This window comes from Tachypleus tridentatus, chromosome 7 (assembly GCF_004210375.1).
Source record: "Tachypleus tridentatus isolate NWPU-2018 chromosome 7, ASM421037v1, whole genome shotgun sequence".
Classification (NCBI taxonomy): Eukaryota; Metazoa; Arthropoda; class Merostomata; order Xiphosura; family Limulidae; genus Tachypleus; species Tachypleus tridentatus.
This window is the reverse complement of record NC_134831.1, coordinates 18,515,535-18,528,116: the sequence shown is the minus strand read 5'-3', so window position 1 is coordinate 18,528,116 and position 12,582 is coordinate 18,515,535. Positions and strand designations below refer to the sequence as shown.

At 33.3% G+C, this 12,582-nt stretch overlaps 1 protein-coding gene across 1 annotated transcript in view; it reads left to right on the top strand.

The window, feature by feature from the left end:
• The window catches only part of LOC143257948 (serine/threonine-protein kinase meng-po-like), a 28,298-nt gene extending 19,505 nt beyond the window's left edge, over nucleotides 1-8,793 (top strand). Inside the window, exon 2 of the mRNA XM_076517016.1 lies at nucleotides 5,883-8,793. Within this exon, the coding sequence (XP_076373131.1) occupies nucleotides 5,925-6,881 (957 nt within the window). The 5' untranslated portion in view covers nucleotides 5,883-5,924 and the 3' untranslated portion in view covers nucleotides 6,882-8,793. The remainder of the gene's footprint in view (nucleotides 1-5,882) is intronic.
• Nucleotides 8,794-12,582: the final 3,789 nt, after the last annotated feature.

Sequence of the window (12,582 nt, the reverse complement as noted above, 5' to 3'; positions counted from 1 at the left end):
CTATCTGTTCTCTGCCCACCATCGGTTTTGAAACCCGGTTTCTAGCGTTATTAAATAGCAGACTTACCGCTGTAATAGCTGAGGGGATTAAATATATTCTTTATACGATAACTTTACAAAGCAATAAAAAAACAGTTAAGACACTCTCGTGCATTATATCAACTTTCAGTGTTTCAATTGTAAAGGTTTTAATTATCTAAATATACTTTTTTGTTTTACATTGCATCTGAGTGTACGCTGCTTACTTTGGTACTTACATAATCTAAAGATTATGTAAAAAATACTAATTACATTAGAAGTACTAATTTAATGTCTAAAGAGTGAAACAGTTTGTTGTTATTAAATTATATGATCTGATTAGTGAAAGTAGCTCTTGCTAATTATGAATATTATAGAAATATTTTTTTGTTTTGTGGTAAGCACAACGTAGACAGGCATTAAAACAGACTTCTTTAATAGCCCAATCGGAACGAAGCGTTATTCTGAGAATGTCATGATATTTTATGTGAAGACGATTTATGTTTTAGAACACTGCAACGTATAAAATAACACATTGTGATATATAACCATAAAAAACGCGCAAATATCCAAACGAAAAAGACGAAAAACTATAATATTCATGAACCATAAAAGGACCGAAATTTGTGAGAAATGGTTTAATAATATGAAACTAGATGTTAATTTTCACTTTTTTTTTGTTAGTCCTTATGTAGCCTATTTATATCAATTTATAAACTTTATATATTTTTACCTCAATTCTTCTTATTTGAATTTCAAATGCAGGTAACTTCTGAATACTTAAGTGTTTGGTTTTTAGTTCAAGGTTTGCACTTCTAATACATATTAATCTGAAACAGAGGGAAGTTAATTGCATACGACTCTGGAGTAATTAATGAAAAAAGAGTAATAAAATGTTCTGAAAGTAACTATCTTTTGGGACATCCAGTAAAAGTTTCGTAGTTTTATACTGTACTGACTTCCATATATTTCTGTATTCACTGGTTTACTAATAGACGTTTTTAGCAAGATTTACCGTATAATTGAAATTAAATGTTGATTATTTTTAGTAATTTAAAAAATTACTTTATAATTGTTTATATAAACATCAGCTATAAGTTCGAATTAATCGTTACTTACCATAAGAAACAACAATATTCTTCCATTACAGTGAAACAGGCTTGGCATGGCCAGGTGGTTAAGGTGCTTGACTCGTAATCTGGTGGTCGCGGGTTCGAATCCCCATCGCATCGAACATGCTCGCCCTTTCAGCCGTGAGGTGCTATAATGTAGAATAGGATCTATTGCACTGATCATACGTTAACAAATTATTACTGTTGGCAAAGACAGTAATACTCAATGAATGCTTATGAATAGCTTACTGAGATCTAAAGATTATCTTCATTGTATTAAGCCTAGCGAATGCTCTTAAGCCTTACATCTTTGGTAGTTATAATCGTTGCTTCGAAGCTTCACCAAATAAAATAAAACGTTTCTGCTAATGGAGTTTTGGCTCTTCAAAGAAATGCCATTTATTAACATTCCATACGTTTAAATGAGAAATACATTTTATACGAATGCTGCTGAGTTACTTTTAATACACAAAATGTAAACTGATTATATTACTGAAAATAATGATGAATTTTATAAACGTTTATGTCCATTAGCGTGGAAAAGTTATAAAAAAATATCAGCCATACAACGTTATTTGTAATTAATAACACAAATTTTGACGTACATGTGTGACTTTAATAGGTATATTTTAAACGTTTCCATTGAATTCATACTTTAAAAAAAAATGTTTTGTAAGTAGTATGATTGCAATAAACTAAATTTACTTTTTGATACAAAATTGGTTTGAATATTTATCTATTTATCTCTCTATTTAACCATCTATTCTTAGTAACCAATCTTACAAACGTGTCATCTTGGTTGTAAATAATTACTATAAATAGCATGCACGCGCTAGTTTTGTGGAAGTTATGGTTTGGATTAGAGGAATGAAGGCCTGGCATGGCGAAGCGCGTAAGGCGTGCGACTCGTAATCCGAGGGTCGCGGGTTCGCGCCCGAGTTGCGCTAAACATGCTCGCCCGCCCAGCGGTGGGGGCGTATAGTGTGACGGTCAATCCCACTATTCGTTGGTAAAAGAGTAGCCCAAGCGTTGGCGGTGGGTGGTGATGACTAGCTGCCTTCCCTCTAGTCTTACACTGCTACATTAGGGACGGCTAGCACAGATAGCCTTCGAGTAGCTTTGCACGAAATTCAAAACAAACAAAATAGAGGGATGAAAATAGTTACATTAATGTTACTTGGATCCTGGAAAAAAATTATACTATAGATCGAAACCGAATTAAATCAGGTTTATTCTCCTTTAGAAAATCTGTTTTCTGTAAATGGATGATAAGAGTACGTTTTAAACTGTTTTACGCATTAATCGCATGTGGTTCTCATATGTCTGCTTCAGAATATATAAATGTAAGAAATTAATAGGCCTAGTGTTTGTGAAGAAAACAACAAACTACTTTAGTCTACAACTGTGTGACTTTAAGAATAGAAAGTTCTTATGTTTTAGAAATATTGTTGAAGATAAAATGTCGTATACGTGATTTGGGCGTGGTCTAGTGTGAACCTTGTATCTATGGGGTCATTCCACGCCAACTCACCCTGGAAAAAAAACTGTTTCCAGTTGATGTCATGGATTTTTCTTGAAAAAATCCAAGCACCAACTTTATTTTGTTTTATTAAGCCATGAGAAATACTAGAGCTGTACTGTGTTTCTGAATAAGTCAAAATGAAGTCTTTGCTTAAACGTTTTTCAAGGAAATCTATGACGTGAACTGGGAAGCCTTAGGTCAGTTGGCATGGAATTACCCTATGACGGTCAATCTTGCTATTCAACAAAAAGTTATTGAGTAGGTGGTGGTGATACTTTTTAGTTGCTTTCTATCTTGTTAGAAAATTTAAGTTGTGAAACGGTTACGTCTGAAACTTGGGGTCTCTGCTCTATGTGTTTCATTCATATGTTGCGTAAGGTGCCGCTGAGGTTAAAGAAACGAATACCTTTTTTCTCTTGTTTTAACATGAAGTGAAACTATATATCGCGTAAGCAGTAAATTTATGCTTAAATCCAGGATTTAATTTCCTTCGTTCAATTGAGCGTAAACAACCCATTGTTTAACTTAAAAAATTACAAGAACATATGAAATTGTCGTATTTTTAGGTGCACTAATCTACCTGCTACGTGGTAACCATACACTAAAAAAAGAAGTTCGGACAAAAATGCATTGCAGAGCAGAGTTGGATTATTATATTGACTGCTTTCGAAGCAGTAAAGAGACTGAAAAATGTAGAAAAGAGAGGAAAATCCTTATTGATAAAAACAAAGTGGAAGAATGCACTGGAGAAAATTCATCGTATTTACTGGTAGTAAAGTTTGTTGAGTGTCTGTTGTGGATGTTAAAAACTTAACCTGTTCTAGACTAACAGAGTGTAATGTCTTATAATGTCATCCCTGCACTACTTACTTCACTGTCAAACATTCTTATATAGAAATAAAGAAGCATACATGCTCATACTGTTACTTGGTCAATAGTGGGAAAGATTATTATAAACTTTGATATAATATACTATACTTTACAGCACTCTTTCCTATGAGAAAGCGTACACCATACCAAAGGGTAGTGACCCAGAACGATAAGTAGCAAGAGCAAAAGAAACTTAGCTACGCTTTTTGAATAAAGTTTCTACAAAAACATATATGTGCGATAAGTGTTAGATCCTTGATGAAGTAATCGCCTAACCAACTAAATCAAGCAAGAACTAATAGATATAATAAATAATTAAATAGACTTTGGAGTGTTACTCGTAACTGAATCAATGGATGTGAAAACGCTACTTTCTTTAAGGATGCATTAGGTCGCAGCTTTAAATATATACATGAGGCTGTGCTTAGTTACTAAAAGACTGATCAAATGTACGACATCAATTTGAGGAAGTGTGATGGATATGCACATTGTATATGAAGTGGATTTTTATGTGAAGAGACACGTCAGTTATTTTCAGATTACCTTGAATATTTCGTTTTCCTTTATGTAGCCTATTTATATCAATTTATAAACTTTATATATTTTTACCTCAATTCTTCTTATTTGAATTTCAAATGCAGGTAACTTCTGAATACTTAAGTGTTTGGTTTTTTAGTTCAAGGTTATTATATACACAAATTACACCAATATTTTCTTGGTACACCCCAAAAGTATGCTTGTAAGGAATATCACACTAACATGTTGATAACATGTTACTATTTTCTGTTACTTGTAAAATCTTGTTTTCACTGAGTTTTAGGTATCGTCGATATAACAGAATTCCATATCTAGGTACGACTGCTTTGTCTCATCCCCAGTGGCACAGCGGAATGTCTGCGGACATACAATGCTATAAACCATATTTCGATATCCGTGGTGGGCAAAGCACAGATATCCCCTTGTGTAGCTTCGTGCTTAACTATAAATGCTTGCTCATTTTAGTAGACGACATTTTAGTCTGTGTTTTGAAGCCCGCAAAGTGACTGAGATGTAATCCACTTTCAAAATCAAAGAAAAAGCCAATAAAGCTTTCGTTTGAAGCTTTTAATACACAGCTTGAAATATATCATCTTCTCCAGAAATGTTAACGTAACGTAAGGAGACAGTTTTTATGTAGAAAAACTAAAGTTCATTGTGACCCTTACCAATTGGACTATTTACTTTTAAGTAAGATTATTTATTTCGTATTCATCGTTAAAGTTTTGTGGCCGTTGATGTTTTGGGTCAACCAATTTTCCTTTTCTACACTAGACCTAACTGATTATAATAAGAAACAGTTATACCAATAATCTACATGTCAATATTGACCATTCGTGTACACCGTCTGCATTAATAATAACACAAGTCGCATATTTGTTACACATATAACAATAAATTATGGGTAATTTTTTAGATCATTCTGCTTCCTTCGCGCACATTTAAAAAATCACGACTGTTTTAAATTGCTCGAGCTCTAACTTGATGTTATTATTTTTTGTTAAGCGATCTGCGCTTCGTCCACTGCGAGGAATCGAACCTTGGAGTCTTAGGAATATAAGTTTGTTTCTTTGTTTGTTCCTTTTAGAATTTCGTGCAAAGCTACACGAGGGTTATCTGCACTAGCCGTCCCTAATTTAGTAATGTGAGACGAGAAGGAAGGCAGCTAGTCTCACGGCTAAAAGGGCGAGCATGATTGGTGTGACGGGGATTCGAACCCGCAAACCTCGGATTACTCGTCGAGTGCCTTAACCACATGGCCATGCCAGGTTAAGAGCTATATAAGCCTCAAACTGATTGCTGAGCCGCCAACCTGTGGGAGGTCTCTTTCCTTATGTAAATCAGTCAAACTTGTTTTTTCTTTGTACCTTGTAAAAACTTCAAGTCTCGGTTCTGAGTCGCTGAAATTTGGTTATGATGAATAACGGATGTTTAAATGTTCTTAAAATAAATTAGTTAGCTGAATAAAAATATACCCTTTTACAGTGTTGTTGTATCTTTTCTCTATAAGCCTTTCGTAAATATCCGTCTCATTTATCTTAATCAATCTATTTGAATAACGATATGATTTTGGTGTTTCTAAAGAGAAACAAATGTCAATAAATGTACAGTATCTGTTTCGGTTTTTGAGGTGAACTACGACGTTTCAGTTAATTTAGCACAAGGAACAAAACGATATTAACTTCAAAACCCAAGAGCTATTCATAAAAACAATAGATATTTTTATTAGTTTACATTAGAATTGACAAATATTACTTTATGTCAAGAACCGTTTCATTTTTTGATAAGGTCTTATAATATATATATATATTTTTATTATATAGATCTAAACTTTCAAACGAACTGAGAAGTTGTGAAGAGACAACATGAATACCAAAAGAACGTCGAACATTCACAAGGTCCGGAACATTCCTCTGCAAATGATAGACGTATCTGATCAGTATGATATTTTGAAGGAAATTAGCGCAGGTGATTATGGGAAAGTAATGCTAGCCTCTCTCAAAAATGGACATGAAGAGATTGCTTTAAGAGCAATTCCCAAGGAAACTACGACCTTGAAAGATTTCCAAATAGAATTTCATTACAGTTATGTTCTTTCTCCGCATATGAACATTCTCGATACCTACGACGTGGCCTTTGAAACTGTGGATCATTACATCTTTGCCCAGGAGGTAGCGCCATCTGGTGACTTATGGCAAATAATTAAGAACCAGAACGGCTTAGAAGAAAATGATGTAAAACTTGTAGTAAAACAAATCACATCAGCCCTTGAATTCATGCACAGCAAAGATTTGGTTCACAGGGATGTTCGAGCCGAAAACATATTAGTTTTTCAATCAAACTTTACCAAAGTAAAACTAACTGACTTCGGACTTACTCGACGGTCTGGGACGCTGGTGAAAAAGCGTGATAGCTCTCTTCCCACTTGTCCACCGGAGATTTGGGAGGCAGTTCATCTGGAGGGATATATTGTTGAAACGGGTTCCGATGTGTGGCAAATGGGTATGCTCATCTTTGTAACTCTTCTTGCTAGATTACCTTGGCAAAGGGCAGACATTACAGACCTCTACTTCAAAGATTTTATACAGTGGCAGAAGAGGAAAACAACACGAATTCCAAAAAAATTCAGAATATTCACACAGCGATTGCTCCGACTTTTTCGACGGTTGATGGACCCAAAACCGTCAAACCGCTATAACATAGAGGAAGTGTACAAATACTTAAGAGATAAATGGCTAATTTATCAGACAAATAACATCAATAAAACTCCTGAAAATTCAGACCAAAGTGGGACGATGGAAGAAACACTGGGCGAAATTTGATCAGTTATGGATCCTATGCAAATAAATCCCATAAAGGATCGCAAATTAATAACTGTGTACTGTCGAGTTTCAGAGAGAAAAACTACAATATGATATACAGGATGTCCAAAAATGAGTATTGTTATTTGATATAACAACAAAAGTCGAATATAAGGACACATAACGAGATTGTAAGTTTTAGTTTTAATAATTAGTGGACTTTTCTGTGTATTCTATCTTTCGCTATAATTTAATTCTGCGTTCAAGTTCTGGGAAAACATTTTCTAACACAATAGTATGGATGGGTAAGATAGCATCAAAAATTCGATGTTTCAGTTTTTCAATGCATTTTCGTTTGTTATGGTAGACCTTTGGTTTCAAAACGTTCAGAGATGAAAACCTAACGGGTTTAAATCCCGCTCTAAAAAAGTTTGTTTTAAAAACACTTTAAGAATTCGAGAAAAGTTGGGTGTTGCTCTGTTCCGATGAAACATAGTTCTTTATGACAAACCAGACGTTTCTTGGAATTGTGAAAAAAAAGAACTCTTATAGTACGTGTAGATATGGATTTCCAGTGGCAGTTCATTTGTCAAAGAAACAAAAATAAAATAAAAATTAATACAACAAAACAAAATTTACAAGTTCATTAGTTGTCTTTATATTCATTTTTTGTTGTTATTGCAAATAACAATAAAGATATTCAACTTTAATTTGGGTACATTAATTTTCTGACATTTTCTATATATATATATATATACATCACTTTTCGATAAAGTAGTGGCTCTCAAATTCAGTTCTGTATTTTATATACTATAAAGATCCGAATATATTCACCATTGCCTTAAGAAGTTTTAGAGGCGCTGGTAACTTTAAATAAAGGGAACTGAATGTTATTATTCCATAAGCGAGGGTTAGAACACATACTAATAAACTCCTATTAACTCAAAGCTAGTTTTTTTGTTTGAAGTTAAGCAAAAGCTACACAATAGGCTATCTGTGCTCTGCTCACCATGAGTATCGAAACCCGGTTTCTGGCGTTATAAGTCCACTGACATACCGCTGTGCCACTAGGGGAGTTGAACTTTAATGGATGCAGTGGGATGACAAATTTATCGATAGAAGTGATGGAAATGAATAATTAACCATGTTTATGGTTTGTTTTTTAATTACGTGCAAAGCTACACGTGGGCTCTCTGCGCTATCCGTCCCTAATTTTACACTGGGGGCGCTGAAGTTGGACTTTCTGCCCTGAATTATATACACACATTTAAGTTTGGAGGGATCAACGTGACTCAATATTCAGTCGTTTTGAAGCATTTTTGAAACCTCTGTTGTTGTTTTGTGTGTTTTTTTAAATAATAAATTTCATATCATTACTGGTACCTTTAAATGTTTCGGTATAGATTGCTTTCGTCATGAGAAGAGTCAATAAAAAATTACTCACTTCAACAAAATTTGGATAATAGATATTGGTAATCGAACGTTGAATTTTCAGCTTGGTATGTTTCTGTATTTTCTAGAGAAGTTATGGATTAAGATTACTAAAGTACCAAACTCACTAAAATATATATTAATACATGTTTGAAACCGAAATATAATTAAAATACGGGAAATATTACCAGTTATGCCAGATGAATGTGTAACATTTAAGAAAGTTTACACGTATAATAATTATAGCAAAATATAACTGGTTTTTACAGATTATTAACCGAAGAAAGCATACGCAAACCACTTTGTTATTGTCAAACAGTTATAAATAAAACACCAGAACTAGGATGTTTAGATTAATCCTAAATCAAATACCAAAGTAATAATGTGAAATAATATAATTAGGTATATTAAAACATGTTAACACTAGTATCTGATTTCTACCGTTGATGGTGTTGTTGATTGTACTTCAGTTCACTTTATGTTTGCGTCTTTCTCAAATGTATTTATACACTTACAGAAAGGTTAATACTAATAAACTTTAGTTTTTATAAGAACTGTTTTCTTGTACACGTTTTAATTTCGTTCATCATACAACAGTATTCTTAATTTGTAAGACTTTATTATGAGCTATCCGTGCTGTGCCAACTGTGGGAAACAAACTGTAAATTTTAGCGCAAGAAACTCTCAAGCATACCGCTGAGCCATGTTCATAGTAATTAAAATAAAGCTATGCTACGCAAATGATCGTATTGACTGCAACAGTTCTTTGTAAATAAGTTTTATTTTGTCTATGATGTCTTCTAATTAATTAATAAATTATTTTGTATGTGTTTGGATCTTTTAAACAGTAATGCTTCTTAGAGTCATTAACTTGTTCGTATTTTCGAACTAAACAAAATTCTAAAAATATGAAGATATATATAGGGCACCATTTTGACGATCAACTCAGTCATGTTACCGGAATTATACAAAAATATCATCTAAAGTAAAATGGAAAATGGTATGGTGTCAGTTTATCGAAGGTATTTGTCTTTAGACTTTCTGTATTTAGTTCATATGTACTCAAGTAATTTATTTTCAAACTTACTAACTTCTTAATTAATAAAGTTTGCCGTCAACTGTCACAATATACGTATAGACTAGCTTATTAGGGAATACGTTGTACATAATCTGGTCCTAGATTTTCGTTGCATTAGAAATATTCTAATGTACAGTGTTGTTCGCTATGTCTTTTATTGATTAAAACGATTGCATTGTGTTTAACGAGGCGGAGTTTTGATGCAGGTTTGGTTGGCGTAACTTAATGACCAGAACATTCTTGAAAACTTAGGAAATGATTTGAGTCATATGAAAATAGAATTAGGATAGAGTTGTTCAAAGGTTATTGAGTTAGTCAGTTGATGATCGTTTGTTGGATTAGATAGTGTGTTACATAGATAGTCATTGTCTGCTACTGCCATTGAGTTGGCTCAATTTTGCGGCTATCGATTTTGTGCTGTGAGAAAGAAATGGAGATATAATAAAGTGTCATACATACAACAGAAGTTAGCAAGTAAGTGGAACTGCTGTATTAACGTTTAGTGTGAACTTAGGCCTATCTGTGAACTTCAGTGAAGCTGTTTCGCAGAAATTAAAATTCAAGAAATAAAGTGTTTTTGTTATCATTAAGTGATCTGGATTTTCAATTCTCCTTCGTATCCCAAAATCTAAAATTACTTTTACTGACAAACAAATATCGTTACAACACTGGTGTCAGGTGCAGAATTATTTTGGTTAAAAATTAAATAGTATCTAGATTGAAAGTGAAGACAAATGCTTGAAGTAAGATCGATAATGTTTTGGAAATGACGAAACAATAGAAAGAAGAGCAAGAGGAAAGAGACAGAAAACTGAACTTCGATAACAAAAGAGAAAGACAGAAAATTAAATGAAAAACAGAAACTTTGAAGATTTGCTTTCAACGAGCTTGCGTACATTCTTTCTGGAAAATATTTTTAACACATAGATATGCACACTTTTTCAATATGTCGTTGCAAGCGTTATAACTGTTTAGAGTATCTCATGTAAAAACGTTTTTAAGATTCTCTCCAGTGAAAATTAACTAAATTATAATTGCAAGTTTCTTATTAAAAAGAGAGAGTAAGGATTTCTGTACTCAGACAGTGTTATTTACTTATACATAATGTTTACCTGAAAAGATATTTTAAATTTATATTTTTAGTAAGGCAACAATGTTATTTTCAATAATACCAGACCCTTGGTGGGACGGCAGTAAGTTTACAGATTTACGACGTCACAATCAGAGGTTCATTTCCTAGCGGTGAACACAGCAGATAGCTCAATGTGGCTTTGCTATAAAACAAACCAAAAACAATGCCAAAGTTAAAAAATAATAGTTATTAATAACGCTTTAAAGTATAGAACTGGTATTAAACATAAATATTTAAAATAAATTATTTATTCAAAATTCAATAGAGTTCGTTTTTTAATTTCGCGCAAAGCTACACTAGGGTTATCTGCGCTAACCGTTCTAATTTTGAACTGTGAGACTAGAAGAAAAAGAGCTTGCCATCATCACCTACAGTTAACTTTTGAACTATTGTACCAGCTAATAGTGGGATTGATCGAAATATTATAATGCCCCCAAGGTTGACGGGGTAAGTATGTTCGGTGTGACGGAGATTCGAACCTGTTATCCTTAGATTACGAGTCGAGTGCCATAATTACCTGGTCATGTCAATAAAGAGGAGGTCAACTGGTGTATATGCACTCAACCTGTGCAATCACAATTAATTTCAACATTTCAGCTTTATTATAAGTTGCACTTTACCGTAAATTAATATTTAGACCCAAAATGGCCAGTTGTTATTAACAAAAGGAATGGACAGCTCAAGTGCCTCAGCTGTAAGTCTTTGGAATTATGAAGCTAAAAGTATGGTTGTGATACCCGTGGATGATACAAAACAAATAACTTTACACTTAACAACAAACCTGAATTATTTTTAATAACAAAATGTAACACGTTGTCGCTTTGATTAATATAATGTCACCAACTACAATCTATAAACAGTCTTTCTAAATCGAACTTTGACTGGTGATATGGCCTCAAAATATTAATTCAAAATATGAACAGATTGTTTAGCCATTCTTAATAAGTACTTAACAATTAAAATTATGATGCATAAGGTATGGAAGCATTTCCTTCTTTCTCTTTTCTATTGTGATGGATTCTAACATTTGCTTCTAAAAGTTTATATTGCAAACTCACATTAGACAGCACGTAGCGTAGTTATAGCAAACATGCTTGCCATGGGGGCGTTAGAAAGTGGTGGTCAAACTCACTATTTGTTGGTAAGAGTAGTCTGAGAAATGGCAACGGGTGGTGATGACTAGCTGCCTTCCCTCTAGTCATACACTACTAAATTATAGATGGCTAGCGTGGATAGCTCTGGTGTAGCTTTGCGCGAAATTTAAACCAAGCAGACCTCACATAAACACGAATTTTAAAACTGAAGTTAAAAAATTGAAAAACAATTAGAATGTTTTTTGTTTTCAGTTTTAGCGTACGTCATGTGAAATAGACGAAAAGTTTTCTTAATTTTTATAAAAAGAAACAAAAAAAATGACATTACAATATGCCATAAAAGCAACAATGACTAAGTTTGTCGTGCTATACCATTAAATTTGGGCAATGATCCTCTGATGATGGTTTCAAAGATTTGATACTTTGAACAAGTAATATTTTTTAAGTATATAATTAACATTGTATGATACAAATATATTAAATCACATTATAATAGCGTGCTTTTAAACAACAGTGAAATTGTATTTAGCTGTCAGTAAGAAAACGTCATTTATAAAATTGGTTAAAAAAACAAATGAACAAAGTGAATATAGTTATATATGTCGCCGAAAGATGGCAGCCCATGATCATGTATAAGTTGTTTTGAATTAAGCACAAAGCTACACAGTGGGCTATCTGTGCTCTGCCCACCACGGGTATCGAAACTCGGTTTTTAGCGTTGTAAGTCCGCAGACATACCGCTGAGCCACTGGGGGGCTCATTAATAAGACCATAAATACGTACGAAGTTGCTTTTGGTATTTCGAAATAATTCAGCATATGTCATTAAGAGCAACGAACAGTACATATACGTTCATAGCAAATAAAGTTAAACATAACTCTTTGATATACATTTTCTCCAAAAATTCCTACTTTCCCTTGTACATGCCAGGTTTCTAAATGTATCGTTTCAATTTGATGTAAACAGTGAGTTTTCAATACATTTTAT